This window comes from Oreochromis aureus, linkage group 22 (genome assembly GCF_013358895.1).
Source record: "Oreochromis aureus strain Israel breed Guangdong linkage group 22, ZZ_aureus, whole genome shotgun sequence".
Classification (NCBI taxonomy): domain Eukaryota; kingdom Metazoa; phylum Chordata; class Actinopteri; order Cichliformes; family Cichlidae; genus Oreochromis; species Oreochromis aureus.
The window spans coordinates 34328078-34354565 of record NC_052962.1 but is presented as its reverse complement, the minus strand read 5'-3'; the positions used below and the strand labels follow the sequence as shown (position 1 = coordinate 34354565).

Sequence of the window (26488 nt, the reverse complement as noted above, 5' to 3'; positions counted from 1 at the left end):
CAAGACCAAAGCTGGGTCTCTAGTTATTTAGTACAATTTTCTTATTTTGTCACACTTGGAAAGTTTGAAAGTTCAAATGTGACTGTGACAGACTGGTGACCTGTCCAGGCTCTTCCTCACTGTACCTCCTGTCCTCTGACAAGACAGCAAGCCACTGAAAGAGACTCCTGCCTCCCTGAACCCTGCACCTGGATAAGTGGAAGATGGATGGATGTTCAAATACAACTGGAAATGTACATTTATCTCATGTTTTCCTTTGGCTGTAATCCACAAAATTCTATGAACCTTCTCTTGTTTTCAGTGGTATCATGTTGAATTGGTGCCACAGATCATGTTCACTTATCTGCAGGATTTGCTGTAACTTTATTGGAACCTATTTAAAAAAAACAACTCAGAGGTTCAAATGTTCAGTATTTCAGCTGTATGCTAAGAAACCAGGACTGAAATAGTGAGAAACAGGCTGGTTAACAATACCACTGTTTAAATGTACTCTGTGGTACCAATGAGCACTTTGAGCTCCTTCACTGCTCCTCAGATCTGTGTTTTTTTCAAACCTCTTTTGTCTTCTGTTTCTTTCTGTGTTAAAAAGATCCACTCATCAATCTTCTTTGGACGCTTTGCCATTACTGAGCTACTAATGACCAATATGTAAATAAAAATGTGATTAACACATAAATAGCCAGAGTTCTTGGAAATGTTCAAGATCACCAAATGTGATATCGTCATAGCAGCATGAACAAAGGCTGAGAAGACCTGGGTTTAAATCCTGTTTCTGTGATCTTTTTACATCATCATGAGCAACACAATCAAAAACTTGAAATTCAACAGAGACCTAAGAAAACACAAAGAGGCTGAAATTACTATCAGACTATAAAGTCAGAGGATGGGGAAAATAACATTAGGCAAAAATGTGTATGCAACAAACCAAACAATAACTTTGAGGGTAAAATATTTAGAGGAGTGAAGTCTGTTGGAAGTCTGCTGTGCAGTATGTGTATTTGTGTGTAATCAGGTCAGACAGAGAATATGGGAAATGTTACTGAGTGTATGAACCAGAAAAAGAGAAATGGTGTGTGTGCAAGTGTGTGTACGTGTTATCTTTAGCTTTAGCAGAGATCACACGACCCTCCCTCTTCCTCTCTGCTCCTCCTCCCTCTGACCTTCTCCATTGATCTTCATCTCTCTCACAACCACCACCTCTTTAATTTCTCTACTGACCCTCACCTATCACACCTTTCTCCATCCACATCCCTCTTACCTTTTCTCTCTTCTCTCTTCCTCACCCCCAGCTTTATCCTCCTATAACACTCAACCATCAGCATAAAACCTGCATAAACTCTTTGATCATTATTCATTTGCAGTGGAATTAAAGAACTAGAAACCTTAAAAAATAACTAAATAAATAAATAAAACCTTTTTCTCCAGTACAAGCACTTCCTGAACATCATGACCCAGCCATTTTTAAAATGTATAAAACTTGGATAATCTTCATAAAGAGGACTCCTGGACAACCTGCTGTTACCATAAAAATGTAAGTTTTAGCTGCATTTTCACCAAAAGTGTTGCCACCTGCCCAATCCACCCATGTCAGTGAGGTTGAACAGCATATTTAGATTCTGCAAGGTTTTTGATTTTGTTTACAGAGGCGCATAACTTGGTGACCTTGCGTTTTAACTCCATATTTTGGGGTCTGATGAGCAGATTCCTTAGTAATTCTCAATCAAAGGTTTTGACATGTCTTGGTTTGTGGAGCGGTTATGACGTAGGAGGGACGAACGGCATAAGTAGCGTATCAGAATTACCTTTTACGTCTGTAGTAATTAGCCCAGTAATTAGGACGCATTAATGAAAGGATCATTTAAAAAGGAAAATTAATATAGTCCTCAGTACTGCAGTCATGAATACAGACATGAATGTAATAAATGTTTTTGACATATGACTACTCTTCCTTTGAATGTGCTGTTTGCTGGTGGGCAGTAAGGGGATTACATGAAATGCGGTGGGAGTGCAAAGAAAATGGCGACCAACAATGGCGATCAAAATCATGTAACTTATTAAGCTAACTGAGCTGTAACAGAGTAGCTTTGCATGACATGTAGCTCGGCATAATCCTTATTTCTCTTACGTATACATATATAATATCCACTGACTGAAATTCACTCCTTTAGCTTTGAGGAGACTGTATGTTTAATCCAGTTGTCTGATGAGTTAGCTCTGCTCAACAGAAGATTTCAACAGCAGATGTTTGGGACCTCCATGCTCTTAGCAAGAACTAACATCATATAGAGCCAAGAGTAGAACAAAAACTGACTGAAACACTGAGTTTAGAGCAGATTTTGATTTTGATTCACTGCCATTTCAGCTACTTATACCATATAGATACACTGAACTCATTATTTAAAAGTTTGGCCCTGTTTAGCATGAGAATCCAGTGAAGGTGTAATCGGTCTCCTTTAACCATCATCCGGGGTCTGTGCAGACCTCTCAAAGATCTCACAGAACTTTTTTAACAGTTCAATATTTTATGACTTTGTCACTTTGTTTCTAATGATTTGATATCATTATTTTCTGTTTATACGTTGATTGGTGTTTTTTGAAGGAACGATGGTTTGGGGTCTCAGGGGATCCCGGTCTGAAGGTTGAGTCTAAAATTAAAGTAAAATACAGCATCCAGTGAAAATAATAAAACTCTGTCAATCATTTAAAAAATTGTTACTTTCATCATGCACTTGGGGAACTCCCCAGATTGGAAGTAATGCGAATATTGGGGATGTGGCTGGATTAACTGCACCTGAGAGAGCTGGGGCATGCGATGCTCATCCTGTATATAAAAAGAGCTGATACTACATTGTGAACCCCAATCTGAGCAGCAATGACTCTCCTAGGAGACAGGAAAACTCTACCTCCTGATGTGACTGTCTAATGCTCAGCTGGAAGACCTACTTGACAAAAGTATTACCTTTGCTCCTGAAATATAGACAGCAAGGTAGTAACTGTTCCTCCTCCTGTTACAGGCCAGCATGCCCCGAGCAAAACATGAGGCAAATTGGGTGTTATCAGTGCCCGAAGTGTCTGACTAGCTTCAGTTGCTTTTAGCTGTTTCTGAAACAACTCTAGTGAGAGCGTGGTTCGTATCAGCAGACATAAGTCAGACTGGGCAGACAGGGCGTCCCTTTGTCATCAATTCTGTTTAAAATATTTATGGACAGAATGTCCAGGCACACCCAGAGGGTGGGGGTATCAGTTCAATGGTCTCAGATTTCAGGTTCTGCTCTGGAGATCATGACTTCATTGATTCATATCTTCCAGCTTGCACTGGGAGACAATTAGCTCCTCCAAGTCTGATGCCATGGTTCCCAGCTGGAAAAGGGTGGAGGAGCTTAAGTTTGTGCATGAGTGAGAGGGAGAGATTGACAAACATACCGAAGTGGCAGTAGTAATGCAGTTACTGCAGTAATGTGGACACTTTCTTGACCACAACTCTATGCCTCCACACTGAAAGGAGCCACTGGAGGTGGTACGGGCATCTGACTAGGATGCTTCCTGGGCACCTTCTAGGTGAGGTGTTTTGGGCTCCTCCTGCCAAGAGGAGGCCCAGGAGCAGGCGAAGGACACAACCAAGTTGTGATTGGCTTTCTGCTATTTTTTCTCTTTAGATGACATTAATTACTTAATTAACTTTTATTATTACTTATTGGGGTTTTCAAGTTGGTAAGATGAGCGTTAACTATATGCTTCTTGTTCTCTGCTTCGTCCTTCCTGCTAACCTGTCTTACATGTTGCTTTCTGGGCCCTTTTTAACTTACCATCTCCAACTAACTGCAGCAGAGCCAGGTCCAGTGGGCGTTTCCAGCGGGAATTCTTGTGCAGTGCAATACCGTAACCCGTAGTGGCAAACACCTTACCAGAGCCGATGGTCATAACCTTTTTGAATTAAACACATAAAGGTCCATAAATCCACGTATACACACAAACACATTAATTCACAGAGAGCCAGATATGAAGACGCAGATGGCAATGAGCAAAAGATAAATTAGTTTCATTTTAACTGTAATTTCTTTGTGTACTGTCATGGTCGCATAAATTCAGTTGGCTGAGGTCTAATATCGACATCCCAGAGTGTGGGATATTGTTTCAGTGGAGGAATTAATATAGATCCACATCAGTTGTAATAATTACTGCAGCAGTGGCTGTTGTATGAGGCTGCTGGGAGCTCAGGCCTCCCACAGACCTTATTATAAATGATCACCAGGAAGGATTTTCATTCTTGCTGTGGGAGCCGTATCAAATACAAACTTATAAATAAATCAACACCAGTGCCAACCAGAAATGACAATATTAACCAGCTACAGGCCGCAAGGGGAAAATATAAATGCATTGGATGTGTTTGATTTATTTAATGTAGATGTACATCTTGTACAAGTGCTCATTTAGCATGCTTGTTGTGCTTTTTTTTTTTTTTTTGCACACGGTAATAGGACGAAGAAACTTGAGCAATGGTTGCCCGTATGCACGAAAGCTTCACTGTGCAGAGGTGTGAAATCACTGTGCACAGATGCATTTCCTACCTTGCAGCCCTCGTCCTTCCTGGCCATGTAGTTCAACACTGCAGCATCATAAATGAAGGCATCTAGTTTTCTGCAGGGGAGAAGTGAAGGAGGAAAATTACAACAGAGCAATGGAAATCACTGACCTGGATCTAAATGACAAAAGCAACTAGAGAACAAAATGACAAGATATGATGGACAAACCAGCACTGAGACAAATGTCTCTACAAAGACATCAGCAAACAGAGGGTTCTTTCTAAACACAATTTTTCACCAACTTTCAACAATCACACAGTGAAACATTCATAAATGGAGGAAGAGATGCCAATTCTCCTCCTACAATAGCTTGAATAGAGCATAATTGAATGCAGCGACAGGGGACGGGCTAATTTAAGCAAAGGATGTGTAATTCACTTTTGCTCAGAAGGAAAAATTCAACAGTTGTTGTAATTTCTGACTGCAGCTACTCACAAAAAATGCAGTTTTTTACATAAATGTGCAGGAAGTTTACACAAGCCTTGTGTCAAAGTCACCACATGACTGGGTAAGGCTTAGTATATTTCGGCAACATTTAATCTAACTGAAAAAGAAATAGACCATAAATCACTGTGAATGACGATACTTTAAGCGCACTAGGAAATTCATCTAACGGCAGATCAGTTTGTAAATGTGTTATGTAAAGGCTGTTATCAAAGCTGTTAGACTGCATTAGTCATACCCACCTGTTTCAAATCTTATCAGCCCATCGAATACCCATTATATGTTGTTATCAGTCCCTAGCAGCACCTCGTTTAGTGGTGGTAATTTCACCCTGCTGAACAGCAGCAACCCGAGGTGTGTTTCTAGGTTAAAACAGCAGTAAAAGCATGTTTTGGACATTTCCTTTGTTACGTTGGCAGGTCTTTGATTTCGTTTTAAGCTCAAAAGGTAGTTGGTAATGTTCAGGAGAAGATAATGGTTTAAAATAAAGTTTATATTTTTTATCCTAAAGTTACTATTACATTTATTACAATGAAAAGCAGCCCACTGAGTCTGCTAGAAGGTAGAGGAAGGTGTTTCATTGGTGATATGTCTGAAAAATGATCTGTTATCACACATATTCAATCAAACCTGCTTCAAATTATTTTCTACAGCAGTGGTTTTGTAGCTACCTTGGATAATGTGGTTCAAATCTGAATCATGTTGCAGATATAAGGAGTTTTCTGTGATGCAGTTGCATTTATATGCATTTCTTCTTTGCAACATTATCCAGCTGTACATATCTTAGGAATTAGAAACTGACCCAGTCCTATTCTCAAAACTGCAACTCCCATGGTGTCATGGGAGGGTTTCCTAAATTCACACACTACATCATATGGTGTGATAATTACACAGCCTGTGGTTTCACTCTTTGGGAAAATGAGGAAATTCTTAGTTATAATAATCTAAAATATTAAGACTAGCATTAGTTCAGGAAAGACAAGAACTGAAGCTCAGACTGTAATCCTCACAGACCGGCTGATAACAGCGAGCCTCCCTGTGGTTGCTGCACATCTGAAACCCAGCTCCGTCCTAGCTTCTTCTTTTAATGCCACATCTCATTTAATCACTGCTATATCACTTCTCACTGATGCCGGTTTGTTTCTGCATGCTGCTCTCTCACCTCAGGCTTTCTATCTGTGCACATGCAAGGGCAGAGACATACCACCAAATATAAATTACTGCAGGAACAATCTTCTCCAGTGATCCAGTAGTAACAGTAATAATTAAAAAGATTAAAGTATAGGAAAAAAATGAATCATTTGAAATCTGCTACTGGAGTGGAACCAGTGCAAAATGGATATACATCAAAAGTGAATTACAACAGTTCATCATCAAGTAATGGATTAAATGTAACAGCTCAGCTCACACTGGTGATGTACATCTGAGAAGCGGATGATAGATTTGTCACTACACCTGCTCTTCTACTTCACATTCATTTATATTCACACTCAGGGAGCTGCACAGATCCACCAAATTCTTCCTGGGGGGAAAGCGCTCAGTTGAAGGGTGGAAGATTTTTTTAAAAAAGGTGACAAAGAGGGTACATAAAGCAGGAGGGGGGGAGGTGGGTGACAGCAAAAGGAGAGAAAAGGGAAGTTCAGATATTATTATTGGGGGGCAAAGGAAGCGCACAGGAGTTGATGAACTGGGAGCAAGGAGTTAATGAGTAGGGAGGAATAGACCAGTCAAAGGACAGAAAAAATCATCATGAGAAGAAAAGGAAAGCACAGGAGGAGAAAAGATGAGATGGAGAGGCGGTGCTCAGTGCCATGGCAGGCAAATCAAACAGAAATCTTCATATCACTTTGCCTCGACGGATATTTCCTTTGTATATAATGTCAGGATGAGAGGGAAGGATAAGGAAGAGGGAGATAAACAGTGTGTAATGAAAGAGACGACGGACAGACTGATTGAAGTGAGATAGAGAGAGAGGTGGAAAATTAATGTAAGAGGGACAAGAAGGACAAGTGAGTATGATAAAAAGGAATGCATCGTTGTGTTTTAATAACACGCTACGTCAAATCTACTAAAGACTGCGCCCGCTGCTTGCTGGCTTGTGTGTGTGTGTGTGTGTGTGTGTTTGCTTGTCCCATTAAACATTTGAACCCTAATCTGCATCACTCCCCCCTTTCCCCTCCACCTCACCCGCTCCCACATCAAACGCAATGAGCGAGTGTATATTTTATGGAAAGTGCTGTGTGTACTTTGTAGTCCCACAGCCGTATAATAAGCCCCCCCCCCCCCTTGTTGAAGACAAGAGGCACCCGAGTGTCAGCCAATGCTGAGATGGCGTGATTTTCCCACCGCACTGCGGTTGCTGCTAGCATGTATTATTTAAAAGTTTCCACCCCTCCACACCTCTTCTCCAACTGCATTTAGTAGCCATGATCCTGATGGGGCTGCACAGGTTACAACAGTTTGCTGTGGCTCCCGAGGCAAGGCAGATCAATGCGCTAACAGGTTGAGTCAGGCAAAAAGGGCTCCTGTAATTGAACCGAGCGTGGACGACAACACCGCCTCAAGTTAAAAATAAAAGATATATAAAAACCAGGGGAGATGGCACGGTATCTGTTTAAAGTAAGTGCTGTTGTCAAAAATGTGCAGCTTTAACTTGAATCTGGGTGCTGTTTTAAAGAGTGGATGACAGCAGAAGTATATTTGTAGAAATGAGCTGTCTAGTGCACGCAGAGTGTGGTTGCGTTCGGTCGTAACAATATCTGACATTTTTTACTTCGTGCTCTTCCAAGTCCCGATCTACCGTTTTCCAATATTGTTCTGTTCGTATCTAACCGAACACGTAGGCTTTAATTTCTTCTATTTCACATGACAAATCCACACTCCAAGTGGTTACTAATAGTTCTCCTATCCTTACCCAGTCTTGAGGTTGTCAATGGCTTCCTCTACACCCTTCTGGTTGTTGCGAATCATATACTGGTGCATGTTGGGATAGTTGGAGCGGATGTTCTCCTCAGTGCTGCCATTTGGCACCGTGCCGAAACGCAGTGGTGGGTACTGCTCTGTCGGCTGCTGAAACTGCACAAGAAGAAGAAGAAAAAGAGGAGGTGGGCTGAGATTAAAGTGACAGTGACAGTGACCGATCCGTGCTGCAGGATGAAGAGCTACAAAGATTCAAAGACTTCACTTTCAAAGAAGAGCCCCTGTGCTACACTTTTCTAAAGAGCTCAGAAGCAAAGAGAGACTGATAAAACAGATGAGGTTTTAAAGTGTCAAAGCAGCGGGACACAGTTTTGTGAGTTGTGGTGAAACTGCACTGGAAAAATAAAAATAATCAAAAAAGGAAAGTACACAGTTTTCCACTTCTGTTAACTTAAGCTATTCTGATGTGCTCTCTTAAAGACAGACATGAGAGAGTGCAATATTTGTGGCATAATCATATTTACAACCCTGATTCCAAAAGGATGTTGGTTTGCTGAAGGTATGAGGGGAAAGGAACTGTAGTTTCTTTTAGTCTGCGTCGATAACAGAAGGGTGATATACTCTCTGTGATGTGCAAAGACGAATTAAAATTTGGATTTGTGAGCCCAGTGAAGAGATTTCGGCTTCTCCCTGCTTCTTTATTCCACCCAAAATGACCTTTGACCCGGAGAACATGTTAGCATCTCTCTCTATTCATTTATTTTTCATTTTACACAGCATTCCATGTTTTTGGAAACACGGTTGTATTTACTTTGAAAGAAGAAGCCGAGTCTGGGGGACTTTGGTGTTGTAAGTTTTAAATCACGTAAAATACCCATGAATCTCTCAACATCAAATATGTGGAATTTCTTGCTAACCATTCAGTCCATCATATGACTATTCACCTGTTTGTAAATCACTTATCCATCCATCCATCCATATCATACCTTCTTATCTGACAGCCCTGACACCGTGTCGATATACTCCTCCTGGATCATGAAGGCAGCCAGGTTGGCAGTGTAGGAGGCCAGGAAGATGACAGCGAAAAAGGCCCACACCAGCACCTGAAGGTAGAAGTGTGGTGGAGTAAGATCAATGAGGACTGAGCCTGACAGGTGTGAAAGTATTTTAGGATTCCAGTGACACTATTTCCACTCCCTGGCATTTCATCGCTAAACTCACAGCTCTGAAACTCTGTCTTGCCTGGAGGGCCGGTGCATACTTTCCAGCGTGGCATTTCTGCCTCCTAAAGCTGCAACACAGGAATCTGTCGCACAATTAAATGAACTTAAATTGCAATAATATTAAACTAGTTGCAGATTTTTAAATATGGGAAGAAAGAAAATTCCTTTTTCTCGTAATGCACACCTTACATCATCACATCCATCACAGTGAATATAAAAATACCTTCTGCCCACCTTAAAATTCAATTAGGACCATTGATGATATGCTAGTTGAACCATAGCACTTGGTTTAGTATTTAAGCACAATTTTGAAATATGTAATTTAAGTAATTAATTATATTTAAACAGTATGTTTCAAATAAAAAAAAAAATATTGTGTAAAAGTTATTTTATATTGCATCTCCACAAAGTAGGGGGACTTGGTGTGATATGTTATGTTTAGAACTTCGTATAATTCAAGCTTCAAGCGCTACATCCTTCATCATTCAAGCAGTTGAACTGCTATTTCATACACATAGCCTTTAGCTCGGAAAACAGATGGTGCAAATTTATTCCAGGCTTGGGCTGATTGTCTGTTAGCCTATAGCTATTTGATTGGTTATTTGCTACATAATCTTGTTTTTCTTGCACAGACACTCGTTGGCAGAAATTAATATGTTTTTGTTAAAGATGTGATCAAATGCATTCAGCATAAACAAAGTGGATTATCTTTTGCAGCACAAATAAAAAAAGTCTGCCTTTTGAAGAAGAAGAAAGATTAGAGAACGGCCTGGAGACTCCAGTACAAAACTGTGGCTGACTGATTTGTTTTAATAGTTTTTAAAGAAACGCAAACATAAGGTGAGAAATCAAAAATTGTTAAAAAAGGTAAAAACACTCCACTGGATTTAAATTTGAAATCACCTTGAAGCATCCCCTTCAAGGTTACATATTTGCACCCCTCTGGAGTGCTTCCAGCACCACTGCAGTTTTTAGATCGCTCCTCGGAGGTCCTATTTTGGCATGTAATTCCAATGTCACCGTCTTCTTCAGGAGTTCTTCTTCTTCTTGACGTTTACTTAAAGAGTAATCAACTTCTGTGCCAAACTGATGCAAACTTCCTCCTGATGACTGTGGGTATCACTAGTGGGCATCATATGACTGGGTATCATATTCAGCGACAATCCAGGAACAACCAAACAACAGCCTTCAGAGGAAGAGTTTGCAGTGTTTGTCATGGCCTGAAGGTGGCGCATCGGGTCAGTTTGTGTGTGTGTGTGTTTTCATGAAGTGGTGCAGAGGTATACAAAAAGCCCTTAACGAGCACTGCAGCCACATTAAATCAGATAAAGATTATGACTTTTATGAGAGAACTGCAACAAGTGAGGTTAATATTTCATTTTGTTTTTTATTTAAACACAAGATTTTCACCAGATAATGGCAGTTTTCACATTGTAGTATTGCTGTCTGAGTAAGGAATCGAAATATATTAACTACACCAAATGACTTTAGCAAATTGATACGATTCTTCAAAAGGTTTTTTGGGCAATTCGGTATGAAGACATTTAGCCGTTCAGAAGAGCTGCTTTTATTGCTATAAGATGGTTGAATGCTGACATTCAGCCAGGAAGCAGAGATGTGGATTAGCCTGAGCAATAAATTTGCACTTGCAATTGGTGGTGAATAGGACTATTTGTTTCCACAGTACTCTGTTTGTGCCAAAAGTTAATTTGCATAATTTTCTTAGTGATTAAGGTAGTAAATGCACACCCCTACTAACTGTGGCAAATCAGCATAATTAAAAAAAATAACTCCTCAGTGGAGGCTTGAACGATGGACTGCTTGGGAAGTTATCGACCCGTGGACTGATGTAAAATCTGTTTAAATGTTTAATATCAATAATAAATGGTTGACAATTATCCTTCCAGCACATAGTGGGGTACTTACTGATAACCCTGAATAGGCTTAGGCAGGTATGAAAAATGAAGTGGAAGTCATTTGGCAAATAAACCTCCATTAAAATTGGATTTATCTTGTAATCATTCTTTCTTTTTTCCTTTTAATTAGACGTGGTTGCCTCGTAGAATATTTTGGCTGGCAAGTGTTGCAAAAACACATCAGATACAGAGTGCTGGTGCTGCTAAAGGGGAACCTTAAATACACAGTTTTCTCTTCAGTGGATTTTTTAATCTTAAATTGAACATGGGAAATGGTTTGATGGGCAAGGAAACCATTAATAACTCTTACCTGCAGGCTGACATACAACTAACTTTACATCCAGGTTAAAAAAAAGCACTCATACGATGTTGAATAATCATCTTCTCTGCTCTAACCCCCTTTTGTGAAGCCTATCAAGCAGCTAATGAGCTCTTAAGATGATTGGGGTTTTGTTGAAAAGCACTTGGGCAAGCAGTCGAACAAAATACACCTCGAGTTTTCCCCTCCTGTGGCTTTACTCTGCATTAGAGATTGCAAGCCCAAAGTAACAGCAGGTACTGAAAGGACCACCACGGTGAAACAAGTAACTAAACAGTCTGTTAAATAATTGAGTTTTGTAGACACATAGATTACACTGTAACACGACATTTTAATGACTACAGTTTAATGTCACACAGGTATTTGCTTGATAGTGAGAATGTAGTCATTTGAATTCCAATGAGACAAAAGTTGAACTACTTTTGACCCACAAATCATTAATATAGGCTTGTTAACAGATAGAAGTTTTATAATTTTGCTTCTGTAGACCACCACAAATTAACATCATTTTAAGTAAAAATGATTGTTTTCAATATTTAATGAAAATCAAGTATGAAAATCCTTTTTATTCAATGACGCACTAAAGTCTAGAACCCGTGGTGATCCCCAAACGCTGTGTTACCTCCTGAGGGTGGCCGCAGTAAAGACCTTCCCTGCACTCACCCTTCAGTTACTCTTTCTCTGTCGGCCTTCGGTTTTATAAGACTGAATAGGGTTAAGAGCCTTGGTTGAAATTCCATTTCTCATCTCCCATTCCATTGCCTTAAGAAACTCCTGGGTTCCTTTTCCCAGTATGCTTTGGTTCACTATCCATTTGCACTGTTTGCCAGCATTTGGCTGAATCTGAGCACAGAGTACAACCCTCTACACTTCAGAAATCATCCTGCTACTTTTATTAGCAGTTACAGCCAATAAACACTAACAGCGCGGTTCTATTGGCAGGTATGCATGCCAAAACATTCCCTCCACTGTGTTTGACAGATGTTGTGCTATGTTTTGGATGATGAGCTCTTTCTCTCCTTACTTTCCTTTCTGATCTCTAATCTTGGTTTCATCTGTCCAAAGAATCTTTTCCAGAACTCTGCAGGCTCTTTTATGTGTTTTCTGGTCTTCTTGTTCTTGTGCGTAACTAGTGATTTATACATTGTTGTATCCATCCATTTTCTTCTGCATACCCAGTTCTCGATCTCAAATCTGCTCCAGCTGTCACAAAGGTACACCCTGGACAAATTGGCAGTCCATACACAAAGACATAAACAACCATTTACACTCACATTCACACCTATGACCAATTTAAAATCACCAATTAGCTCAAACTTTGTAATGTGGAGAAAGCTGGAGCTCTCAGAGAAAACCCATCCAAGTATGAGGAGACCATGGAAATGCCACACAGTGAATTCAAATCCAGGACGCTCTCGCTGTGAGGCAACCACTGCAAAACAGTGCTACTCCACTTTGTTGTAAGTTCTCTGTATTTCATGAAGTCAGCTGCTCATTGTAGACCTTGATGATGATAAACCTTCCTCCTCAAGAACATTCTTGACTTGGTTAGATGTTATGAGGCTATTTTTCTTAAACATGGAACAAATTTAATGGACATGCATTTTACTGCTCTTCTGTGGTCATTCAAGCTGTTTGGTCCTACTGAGCTGGTCAGTGGATTTTTTTAAAGAAATGTCCCAAATGACTGATTTGGCAAGTGCTAAAGTTTTTGCTATTAAAACAATTAAAATGGTTAAAATTTGACCAATACATATTGGACCTGGAGTTGACGGTAATTGATGCTCTGGTTTGATCAGTCATCCACACAATAAATAAATTAAAAAAACAAAGTAAAAAAACAGCCATTCAGTTGACTAAATTTACCATGATCTTGCTGGTGGTTCCTCTGGGATTCTCCACAGGCACAGAGTTATTGAAGACCAGAGCCCAGAGCAGCCAGACAGATTTCCCTATGGTGAACTTAGATCCCCCTGACTCTGAGAAACAGACAGACAGACAGTGTGTCGATGAAGGAAAGTAGTACCTGCTTAAGAAATTACTGGAAATTGTGTTGGGTGATGAATTAAAGCCAAAATGGTGCAGGGGTACAGCTATTTTCAAAAAAATATTAAGAGATGACTTAGATATCCGAATTTAATGCTGTTCAGAAGAAACCCATCACTCTTTGAATAACAAGAAAGAAATTAAGATTTTTTACATGTTGCTCACATCCATACAGAGAAGGCCACTGAACTATCATCTATGATGGATAGTCCTGAGCAGCCTTTGCACCATTTACTGGTAGGCAGTGGTGCACCATCTCTAACAGGCTGATTCAGCTCCGCTGCCACAGAGGAAATATTTTATAGCATGTACTGTCATCCTCTATAACTACTACTAGCAGTAGTAATAGTAGTTGATATATTTCCCATTTTCACCCATTTATAAAGATTTCCTTTTAGTCCTATCGTCACATAAAATCATTACTGAGGTCCAGGAATGGTTCTGGGTAAAAGTTAGTCTTTTGTGGTTTCACAGAAAGCAAAGCCAACAGGTAACAAGTAGTGGAGCTTCTGTGGGGCTGGACCAATCCAACAGGAATTTTCATGACAATGAGATGCAGAAGAAACAGTTTTATAAAACGTATGAAAAGTATGAAAAGTATCTCAAAAGTTACAGAACACTATTGAAAGTATTCTGTACTCTGAAAAAGTATTGCAAGATGCTTCAAGGACAGAAACTAGCTGGTTTTATAATAGTCTGGTTAACCTCCATTAAAGAGCAATGCATAACTGTGTGGCCTTGGTGACATTGTGAAAGAAATATTTGCAAGTCTCCCTAAAATAAAGTAATGCTAGCAAACAGAAGCACGTTGTTATCTGAACAGTAACAGTACACTGTTGCTTTCAGACTTTTAATTGGAAATACAGGGACAGAGCCCAGACTTTGAAATTAAAGTAGAAATTAGACACGTGGACGCTGTTGCTGTTATATTTGGCAATACAGAACGTCAACATTAACATGCTGAGTTGCAGTGATTGTTTGGACCAGCTGCCCTGCAGTGATCTAAGAAATGTCTCATGTTGAAAGTTCAAACAGACGTAACTGAGAAGAGGACTTATTTAAAGTTATTAAACCTGGCAGCAGACACCCTCGTGTTGAATGTAAGGTCATTACGCTGTGAAGTCTCAGAAGGATGAGAAATAAAAGAACAAAAAGACCCTGACTATAGCTGATTGTTCAACATTAAAGGTGAAGTTGCACATTCATGGAAACACAGTCAGCATGTAGGTATGGTACAGATGTGTGGAGAGGATTACTTTGAAGTATCTGAAGTACCTTTTCTTCAAGTAATGAGTGCACAAATTAAGCACACGAGGCACTTTATAGTGTCTATTGTATTTGAGTAAAGTGGAAGTTAATTTGACGTATTTAAGTCATAGAATGGATAATATGTTACCTCGGCTGCTTTTACATGCTGTTGTTTTGTCAAAGCCTCTGAAGCGTGAGGACAAGTTGGGAACTGGCAACATAGAGATCTTCCTTAAACTCAAACAGTACTTTTAAATGTTTAATGTGTAGGGACCGTAATATTTTCCTAAATCTGGTGATTAACTCTGACTAAGTAGTGAGGGAAAGCAAAAAACATGTTAACAGCTCCCAAAGTGGACCATCTTCCTGCTACCAAACTGGTGAAGTAGGTCAACACCAACCCTTCCATGAGCTTTATGCTCTTGGAAAAAAAGGACTGCTATATAGTACGTCTTATACTATCTAACATTGCAATGGTCAGTGTGTGAAAGTTTTGTATTTCTGGGAAGCTGCCAGCTTTTGACTAAACACTAGTATTTGACACCCTGGAAATGTTGGAAAAAAGAGGACTACAGAGATCCACAAGTCTCTGCAACAGCCAAAAACTGGTAAGTAGACCTTTAAACCTCAGCAACTTTTATCATATACACTTATTAGACTTTTGTCAGGATATAAACAATAGGAACGATTATATAATAAGATAAGAATAAGATTTAAACATGCTTATAAAGAGAGATGAAAGCTGAAGTGCACAGACATCTACCTGTCACATGAAATGAGTTTACTTCTACTTGTGTCAGTTTATTAGAACATAATGAACAACTTTTCCAGGTTCTAATTAAAAATAAACGTGTCTGGGCAGAGACGCACACAGTAAATAGTTGCAATAATGGTGAAGTGACAAGTACTGTAAAAACGTCAACATCAACCACCACGCAGTCAGTGTTTGTTTCATTATTATTAAATAAGCCACATTGTGGGTGTGAAGTGATTGTTTTGAATCATGTGCAGTCAAAAAAAAGTGGAACGCTTAATTATAATAATTTGGACAAACACCCTCCTCAAATCAGCCCCCCCTCGCTTACATAACTGACAAAGTGACAAGTTGGTAATAATGTTGTGAAATGAGCAGTGGTGGTGGGTTGATTGGCGTGCAGACACTGGAGCGACTCCGTCACTTACTCTTAGCACTCTGCAGGCTGCGGTTGTATCCCACGGGGCTGAAGAACTCAAAGATGAAGACTGTGACAGCCACGACCGACAGGCACATCACAAACATCATCACCCACACCGCTGGGCTGTAGGGCTCTGCAATACACCAACACACACACACAAGAACGAATAGGAAAACTTTAGGAAGTTCTCCTGACATTTACTAATTACCACTTCATAAAATGGAAATCTGTGTGGATAGTGAACAAAGATTGATGCCTAACAACTATAAGTTTGAGAAGACCCTTGTCATCCTATGCACCAACTTTTTCTGGTGCAGTGGATGTTATAAAAAAAAGTCTGCTCCTCCAATATGCACAGGGTTTTAAACTAGCAAGCAAAAACGTTTCACTGCACGTTTCTAAATGTCACTGTGAACCTCACCTAAACAAGAGGCAGCAACAAAGAGAAGTTGTTAGATAGTTTGCTGGGATGAGCTACAGACAATCATAGTGTCTGTAGTACAAGTACAACCTGCAAGTCCATCCATCCATTCACTTCCGCTTATCCTTTTCAAGGTCACAGGTCGCACTGGAGCCTATCCCAGCTGTCTTAGGGCGAGAGGCAGGGTACACACTGAACAGGTTGCAATTTAGTGTTTCCAATTAACCTATCCCCACTAAGTGTATGTCTTTGGACTGTGGGAGGAAGCCGGGAGAACCCACGCAAACGTGGGGAGAACATGCAAACTCCACACAGAAAGACTCTGGCCTGATAGTGGAATTGAACTCAGGACCTTCTTGCTGTGAGGTAACAGTGCTAACCACCGTGCCACCGTGCTGCCCCAACCTGCAAATGAAATCACTTTTTTATTTCAACCTCCAAGTGAAATTAAAAAAAGAAAAAACTTTTTAAACTATATTTTGGTGCAAAGTCACTGAACTTGTTACAGGGTTTTATCCACTCTGACGGTTGATTCTATACAGTAAACACAGTTTTCACATCCCAGTAACCATTGAAATTGTAGTTATGGCTCGCTCCATATTAATTTAGACAGGAGCTTGATCCTTTTACCCTGAAATACTCAGACACTGCAGAGTGTCAAGCTCTAAGTGGGACCTTACCACTGGTACAACTGAGCTTTTTTTGCCTTTGTAAAAAGACTGCATTTGAACATTTTGAAAAATACAGAGAGAAATAGAAACCAAGATATGTAGTACCAAGATAGTAACAAAGCTAGATACTGTAGGTCATTCTGTTGTTGGCTCTGTTCTGTCTCAGCTCAGATTCATAGTAAATTCAACCAAAACAAAAATTGTAATGAGAGGAAAGACATATCTCAAAGCAGGAAGGATCACAGAAGTGATGAAATATCGAATGGGATGTAAATATTTTAATCAAAAATGATATAAAACATCTAAGTCCGAGTCAGGGATTTGATTTCAATGTTTTTATTATGTCCATGAATATGGAGCGAGCATCCATATATTATACATTTCAGGAAAAGAAATGTGTGCTAAATAATTTTACACATTGACACTTTCTGTTTCTGCCACTGTGTAGCTGCATGACACAGCAAATGAGCAGTCTTGTATTAAATTGTTAGACGTCTGGATGTAGACAGGAGGAAATTGTCTCTCCTCATATCAAGTAATGGGTGCTAGTCTAACCGCCGGCAGAGGAAACAAGCAGATTCTTCTGAGATTTGCCAAATTAGTGAGGGATTTGCTGCCTAGACCGACATTGGCAGATGTAACACTAATCAAACAGCACCGGAGAGATGGGCTGAGCTACTGGGTCGCCTCATCAACACTTTAGTCTCTCCCTGTGTTACTTCCAGGATGAGATGCTAAATCAAACGTGACTGTGTGCTGACATACCAAAGAGTATCAAGCACTGTTTATATACGAGGCTTTTAGCTGTGGCTCCCGTGCAGAGAGACACATAGTGAGGGAGCAGGTGGAGAGGCTCAGGATTTATCCATTAAACTTACTGCCAGACAGGGTTAATATGCTTTTAAGGCTGCATGGGCTGCCAACCCGTGTGCCACAAGGACTGCAATGATGCATTACAATTTCAGCTAGGTTTTCATTGTTAAATTGAATAATAATTTCATTTCATTCTGTTTATGATAATCATTTTCATTTATTAAATTTTGGTAGAAACATTTTCAAATAAATCATGCATGGATGATACATTTTTAACACAAAAAGCATGAAACTAGATATGCATCATAATCACAAGGAGGCTAAAGACCTGAATTTTAATCGAGCTTAATGCTCGTACAAGCAGGCACAAAATCAAGCTTAGCTGAAATCACAGCAAAAGAGCTGATGTCAGTGCCAGCCCATATCAACCTGATGGCTCAGATTACACAACTTAAAATGACAAATTCCATCTGGGAGTGTGGTTTACGCTGCTTTCGCCCGCCTAAAGTTGCTATGCATCTGCAAGCTACTTTGCAACCCAGCTCCACACCAGCTTCTCCTTTTGATGCTATATCTGACCTAATCAGTTTCAGATGGTGTGCTTTAGGTGGGGTGGCTGTGGGTCATCTACTAACAGGAAAGTTGGTGGTTTGATCCCTGCCGTTCCAATATACATGCCAAATATTCTTGGGCAAATCACTGACGGAAAGCACTTAGGCACAGGAAAAAATGCTTGTACGAATAGGTGAATAACACATGTCATTTAAAGCACGTTGAGTGCTCAGGTAGAGTAGAAATGCACAAGAACCAGTCCATTTAATATTTGCAAACTAATCTTTGTTTGACTATCCAGAATGAAATACAGATCTGCCTACAAATAAGATCATTTTGGAGAGCGAGGATTTAATCTTTCTTCCCAAGTGTGTAAGTACAATATGTGTGCACAAGGTCCCTCTGTTTAAACACAATCGTTTGAAACAATCTGTCCACCTGACAGTTACATTTATTAAAGAACAAGTTCTTCAGGAGCAGCAGGGAGGCTCCAAGATAACTGCAGTTTTTACCAATAGCTTGTGTGCTGTTAAACATGTAAAGCGAGAGGTGCTGGCGCTTGCAATTTATGTATGAAGATGTGCATGTTTGCATCAGTTTAAGGTTGACAGTGCAAACAGCTTTGCTCAGATGTTGCTTTTTTATGTGCACCCATTTAATATGTTTTTATTGTGATGTTTAGTAATATCTGGTTTCATGCAGCAGTTCCTTTCATGCAAAACAGTTTTCTCCTTTAGGGAGACAATAAAGTCACCTCAACCTTAAAATGTCATTTAGAGAGAAAGAACATTTAAAAAAGATAGATGAACAACAGTCCCAGGGAAAAGGATGAGTACAGAACAATAGTTTGTTTGTTTTTTTAGTATAAAACATTATTCATTGCAACCCACATTAAAGTTTTACAATGAAAATAAATGCTGAGTTTGTTTTAGTATATGTGAAACCCTCTTAAGTTTGCCATGCAACATTATGGATGATTAATAATGTAATAAACTGTGTGTCACAAAAACAACATCAAAGTTGCATAAGAATCAATGAATTATAAATTTATAATGATTTTAAATTAAATCAAGAGTTGGACTGGATGGATACGTTTGCTGGATTTGTGCTGAATCTAGCCCACTGTCGCTTTAAATGTTTTCTTCAACTTTTCTTTAAATTTTCATATTAATTTATTTATTTTCAGGTTCTAAATCTAGTTTTGAATGACGCGTTCTGATTTTTGAAAAGCACTCAGTGAAGTTTTTAACAAAAGCCAATAAATAAATACTGGTTGCCTGCTTGTTTTGTGAATGACTTTTCCTATACAAAGAAAATGGTTTAATGATTGTTTTGTTTTCTGTGTTTAGTGTTATAGCAGAGGAGAGCGTACATAATAACAGTCATTAACAGAATGTTGAAAATTATACTACCGAGTAGAATAATCTTTGTAATATCTAATTTTAGGAACACTTCACAGGCACGACAGACTACAGTGCAATGGAACAAAACCACTACAAGCAGAGTTAATGTACATGTGCCTGGCATGGCACCAATGAAGAATCAATACGGTCCTTGTTGAAGTGCCCACAGAAAAAAAGGATTTATTGCAGCGTCACTAGATAGAATTAAGCTGCCATGGTCGTAGATAAATTGATAGCAAAATGTAAAGCAGCTAATTTGTGTGGCAATAGCAGCAGAACTGCAGCAGTGTTGCAATGCTCGAGTGGGTTTAAAGAATTACAAACAACATTTCTGTGGCTTGTACTTAATTTCAATTAAGCATCAAACAAATGACTATTTTGTAGCCAGTCACTTTTGTGTATCTGTGAGACATTTCAAGTGATTTTTTTCTTTAACCATTTCAAAGCATTTCCTGTATGAGTTTTGTAAGCAGTGCCGAGCTTCTCTTAGGTATATTCTGAGGGAAGTGACTTAAAGGTGATTCGATGTGTTTGATTACATTCTTTGGTGTAAAGGCATTTTCAAACTCAGCAGCAGCGAACGCTGAACAAGCAAAGTTTGGGGAATTGTGAGTTCAGATTAGACACAGCAGTGGATTTATTGACCTGCAGGTGTCGGGAGGTATTTGTGTGTTTGTGTGGTTGAATCAAAATTGAACTTGATCAGGTTTATTTCACTTTCACTTATCGATGACATGAGTCTGCTGGGTTTTGTAGTGCTATTAGCTTTGAGTTAGGATCCATTGAGCTGTATTGTTTCATTCTGTTATGTACTCTCTCAGTGATGTTTGGTTTCCAGCAGCTACATCACCATTTTGCAGAGGAGTGCATTTAAACAGGGAAAGTCAATTCAACACACGTGCTCTTTTTCAAAGATGGACTCTTTAATATTCACACCTGGAAGCCACCAGCTTTAACCACAGTCTGGTACTGGTGCCAGCAAGCAGAGCCACTGGAGTACAAGAAGCTAGGGTTGGGTTAATAAGGTGTATGTGGCCTTGCTCAAGGGCATTTTAGCAGCGGTTGTTTAGTAAAGTGACAATATTATTAATTCAATTTGGTTGCCAGCATGTTCCCAGCAGTAATAGACAGATTCAAACTGGTGACCCTAGTTCTCTACAGAACCAGAGTTGGAATAACCCAGAAAAGTCACCTTATGTCATAAGTCTGTTTTAGTGAGAATGGTAACAACATTATAAAACTGAGTGCTGATTTAACTGATCTATGCAATTAGAAGCTGAACAGCATAGGAAACATGTTATGACATATTTAACACAGTAATGTCATTAAAGAATAAAGTGCATAAATACAGTTCATCTGCTTAATTTATTTTGAGATTTTACCTCATGCACCAATGCTCACAATGAGGAATACAGCTTACTAGTTCAACACTGATACTGGGTCAGCATGCACAGGTAGTCATGGTGTTGGTATGGTATCACAATTAGAAACAGCTGAATTGCTGTAACGCAAGTTTAAGTAGTTGTTATTTGATTTGCTTCTATAGCATGTGCACAAAGTTTCACAACAATTTGGTATAATTACCGGCTTAATCCAGAGTGCCATAAACAATTACGATCACCTTCTCAGCCTCATCCCACCAGAGTACTTCAGTAAATGGTATGCTAATCTGCATTACGTATACAGCAGGCCAAGGAAAACGATAAGTACAAGTAGGTTGCCTGCCACTACACATTTGAAGCTTAACTGTGCAGAGGCACACATATAGAAGTACAGTTACCTCATATATTTTAATGTCTCTGGGAATATTAATACCAATACAATGACTGAATCCTGTATAGGAGGTAATATTAACAACTGTAACACTGCTGCTTTGTCATGTTTGTTTCTTAATATAGAATGATAACAAAACTTCGAGAAAAGTGAAATATTGGAATATGAAACATTATAATATTTCATTTAAACAGTTACTTGCATTTGAAAAAAAATACAGCTTAATTTCACCTGTTGGCTCATAAGCTGCCCATCTGGACACAACAGTGCTGAGAATGCAATGCTAAATCAGTGAAGTAGTCTTTGAACATTAGATAACATTATCTAGTTATCTAATGTTCACTCACTTTTATTGACTTTAACTTGTAGAGACACAAACACACACACACAGACACACACACACAGACACACACACACACACACACACACACACACACACACACACACACACACACACACACACACACACATAGAATTTTTTGAGAAGCTGAATTCACTAAGCTCACAGAAACTCTTAAGAAGCTCCTCACAAATTATGACTTGGGAGTTTTGTTTTACTGTTAGTGTATAAAAGCTTTTACCTCTGAAATGGCAATATGAGTGGCAGCCTTTCTACTGCAGCTGACCATTCTTCAAAACAACAAAACAAACACACACACACACACACGCACACACACACACACACACACACACGCACACACATGCACACACATGCACACACACGCACACACACGCACACACACGCACACACACGCACACACACACACACACACCTTCTCTGTCTTTATTTCTCTTCAGTCGCTCAATTTTCACATCCCTCTTTACTGGGTCCCTTGACAGTTTAAGTGTTTGTTATTATCCAGGCTTTGAGTGTGTGTCCTGTCTCACTCTCAGCTTTGTAGTCTGGAGTTTCTGTGTCTGTAATAAGACCTTTGTGTCTATTTCACATTCACAAAGGTCACTGAGGCTTTAGAGAATTAAATACGTCACAATTATTACTCTGAGTTTAGATTGTAGAGATTTGAAAATATTATGTAAAGGAATAAAAAACAGAAATAATAAATAACATTTTCATTCAGTAGCACAACAAAGAAACCAAATCTTTAGAAAACTGTGAGGGTCATGGCAGAGTATAATTTGCCCACAGGTTTAATTATGATCTAGAGTTAAAGCCACCGAGGACCCCGCTTTGAAAGAAGCACTAATGCACGCTGCAGGGAAGTAAACGCACCAGGACAATAAAAACTGCAGAGTCAGCCATTTCTCTGCCAAAAGCGAGAGTCGAGGCGGCAGTGCAGCATGCGTTTGGCATGGTTTTATTCATCTCTATGACAGCAGGGTTACACATAAACTACCAAGCTGAATTTCATTAAACTTGGTAGAAATGTGAAGAACTGCAAAAGGAAAGAAATGCATTCATTCATGGTCTGGATCAAGATCATTTTGCTCTGGTCAGGGGAAGCATGTGGTTCTTTCTGAGTATCCTTGTACAGTCATTTTTATTTCATCTTTCTCATTGATGCTGAGAGAAGCTTGCTCATTAAATTAATGTTTAGGTATTTCAAATCTGTTAATTAGTCATTTTTACAGTTACAGATATGCAATCAAATGTGAGTAACAACAAATCAGGATAAATAAGTTACTTCCTTATTATTAATGGATCATTCCCTAACCTGAGAATGTTCTGGGAATATGCACAGGGCACCCTTGGAAAATTTCAAACATGTGCAGTTCAAAGTGCAGGAGGTATCTGCATGCATTCTCATGTCATGTTTTGCTACCATGAAAGAAAAGTTCAGAGAAAGACCAGAGCAGAGACATCAAACAAGGTTTTAGTGAGAAAATGCTGCTTCAGAGGATGTCAGGTTTGAAAAAAGGGGACCCCGGCAGGACAGTCTTAAATATTTAAAGCCGTAGAAAATGTTTTCATGCTTTTCAAACTGAACATGTACAAGAACCTGACAGAAGAGCATGAGACTGAAAACAGAAGGAAGGAGCTCAGCCCAACTTTGAGGACATCAAACCAGTGAGTCCACTGCAGAATGCATCTATTTTATTTAAGATAAATTAGCCTCTATAAGTACTGTACTGCTTTATTCTTGTTGGTTTAATTTACTGTATTGTCGTCTAAGGAGCTTGGAAAAAAGAAACGTCTGGACTTCTTTGAGTTGCTTGAAGACGTTTCACCTCTCTTCAGTTCTGCTGTCAAATGGTGGAAAGTCCCAGATTTAAGCTCTGTGGGAGTTTCTCCCAAGAGGGACATGGACCCCCCCATTAACACCTAATCACACGAGCCAAGGTGTGAAAACGGATGTGGGTCACAATCAGCCAGGGTTTCGGGTGAGCTCATTGTGAAACCTGGCCCCACCCTATCATGTGATTTCCTGAGGTCAGATGGCCCAGGATGTGAGTGGGCGTTAAGGCGTCTGGGAAGGGATCTCAAAACTGGATTATAGATGGCAGACAGTTGGTTTCGTAAACCACCGCCTCTGTTCAAAGATGGTTGCTCACAGTGGACGTAAATGGCTTCTTTCACTCCTCTTTCAAACCATCTGTCCTCTCTGTCCAAAATGTGAACATTGGCGTCCTCGAAAGGGTGACCTTTGTCCTTTAGATGCAGATGGATCGCCAAGTCTTCAAGCAACTTAAAGAAGTCCAGACAGTGTTTTTTCCAAGCTCCTTAGACTACAATGACCTGGATGTCTGAGAACCTTCACGGATTTACTGTATTGTCATTTAAATGTAAAAATATGAAAAATAACCCAAATGTGGCATGTCTCTTTTAATTTCATACATTAACATTTTCAGAGATTCTTATCATCAAGATAATATCGTTATAATAAAAACCCTAGCCAATGACCTTTTCTTCCACATTGAAAGGAGAAACAAAAACTAATAAAAAGAGGCAAAGATTTTACAAATGACACACATTTTCTTAACTGCTTGTCCAATTCTAGGTTTTGGAGCCTATTTTATCTATCATAGGTGCACCAGCTCATCACATTAACCATCAACTGACATTTAAACCTATGTTCAATTTAGAACCACTAATTAAACTGACAGCAGCTCACTGGTGGATTCAAACCTTTCACCTTTTTGCTGCAAAGCATCAATGCTAACCTCTACACCACTGTGTCACCCACAATGGTATCAGATCCCTAGGATTCATTACCATTCATTCTGTTTTTCTTCACAAGGCCTAACGAACAGCAAGTGCATGTTAAACAAGTTCAGCATCATGCGGTGCGTCCACATATTGCAGCTGGCTTTCTCACAGTTGGCCTGTTGTTGGCATGCACGTGTTTCCCTCTTCACCTCTTGTTAGGTGAGACTCCTCCATCAGAAAGGATTGCCCTGTCTCTCAGAGCACTTCTTCCTCACTTGATTATTTCCTTCACCGCTGACCTTTCCTTATGTGTTTGTGCTCACTCTTACCTCTGTTTGACCTTAATTTTTTCTTTTATATTCCATGCGTTCATGTGTGCCAATACACACACAGACGCACACACAAACAGCCAAAGCAACAGTATGGACTTGCTGTCAGCCCTGTGGCCCAGCAGACTTAAGATAAAATGGCCTTGGGAGCCTTGCACCTCCGTCCAACCATGACATGTTTCAGATTGTCTCTTAAATCTCCTCTGACAGATGGATAGATGTACTACTGCAGCTGTGCAAGTATGAAATCAATCCCTTAAGGAGTACTGCGAAGGAGTCAGGTCTATGATGGAAGAATATTAGTGAACTTTTAGAGCAGACTTGGTTGTTATTAAACAACCAAAAATATAGAACAAAAAATCATTGCACTTTTATTACAGGCTGGGCTTTAAGGGCTATAGAGAAACGGACAATACATGGCAATATGATAGGAAGATTATTTCCAGCTATTTATGATATAATTAGTCATACAGTGTATAGATGTTCTGCAGGTCTGATGCATACAGTATGTGTGGCAGTAAAATGTGCGCTTCATTCACACAGGCAGGTTTTAAGCACAGATGGAGGGTTTAAAAAGTAGTCGCCTGAGACGCTGCTCTGTGTTAACAAGTCATTTTTGCTACAGGGTATGATCTCATCTGGTCTGCACGACACACACACACAAATGCGGAGCAGCATGTCAACCAGCCGCTGCTCAGATTAAAATATCTGAGAGCATCTGACACAGCTCTATCAGTCTCTCTATCAAAGCCACTCAACCTCTCTCTCTCTCGTTTGTGTTGGGTTTATAGTGGTACATGACAGGACTTTCTCTCTCTGTGTAACACCATCTCTTTCTCTTAAGCACATTCTTCATCCATCCCTCCCTTTCTTTGTTGTCATTTCTCTTTGCTTCCAACTCTCTACTCTTCTCAAATTCCATCTTTTCATGGTTGGAGGTGCCTGGAATTAGTCTAAGAAGATTTGTAAATTAAGAGGTGTTATCTTAGGAGAGGCCAACTTTGATTGAGGCATAAGCTGTATTTTTAAAAATTGACTGGAGAAAAAAAAAGTTAGCTTGGATTGCTGTGGGGGCTTCTTTGAATGTTGAGAATAGTAAAGCTAACTGTGCATTTTGAGCTGTGCTTTGAGATGCAAAGCTGGGAGCTTGAACCTTTTCAATTGGAAGAAAAAAATCACGCCAGAAATGAAGGCCACTTATATAATTCAGAAAAAATGTACAGTACTGTACAGCGTTATGTAAGCTATCAAGGCTGTTTTAGTACATTAATTTAACCCTTCAACAATCCTTAAGATTAAAGGAAACTAAAGCATTGTAAAGTCCATTAGTGAATAATAGCTTATGCATCTGGGTCCTCTTTTGATGACTCATGTAGTTGTGATTTAATGATAACCATGTTCCAGGAAGTGTGAAAGAGTCTCAGATGTTCAAGCTTATATTTTTGGACATCATGCATTGTGAATAGGACCCCAGGGTCAGAGCTGCACAGTAATGTCCCGTGGCAAACGAACTCTGATTTGTACTGCACCATTGTGTACCTCAACAC

The 26488-nt window shown here is 39.5% G+C and overlaps 1 protein-coding gene across 1 annotated transcript in view; it reads right to left on the bottom strand.

Annotated features, from left to right (window-relative positions):
• The window catches only part of grin2da (glutamate receptor, ionotropic, N-methyl D-aspartate 2D, a), a 132411-nt gene that overhangs the window by 19659 nt on the left and 86264 nt on the right, over positions 1 to 26488 (bottom strand). The window contains exons 11-16 of the mRNA XM_039606139.1: positions 15881 to 16006; positions 13271 to 13383; positions 8933 to 9049; positions 7942 to 8102; positions 4569 to 4638; positions 3807 to 3924 (exon numbers count right to left, since the gene is read on the bottom strand). Of these exons, the coding sequence (XP_039462073.1) occupies positions 3807 to 3924; positions 4569 to 4638; positions 7942 to 8102; positions 8933 to 9049; positions 13271 to 13383; positions 15881 to 16006 (705 nt within the window). The remainder of the gene's footprint in view (positions 1 to 3806; positions 3925 to 4568; positions 4639 to 7941; positions 8103 to 8932; positions 9050 to 13270; positions 13384 to 15880; positions 16007 to 26488) is intronic.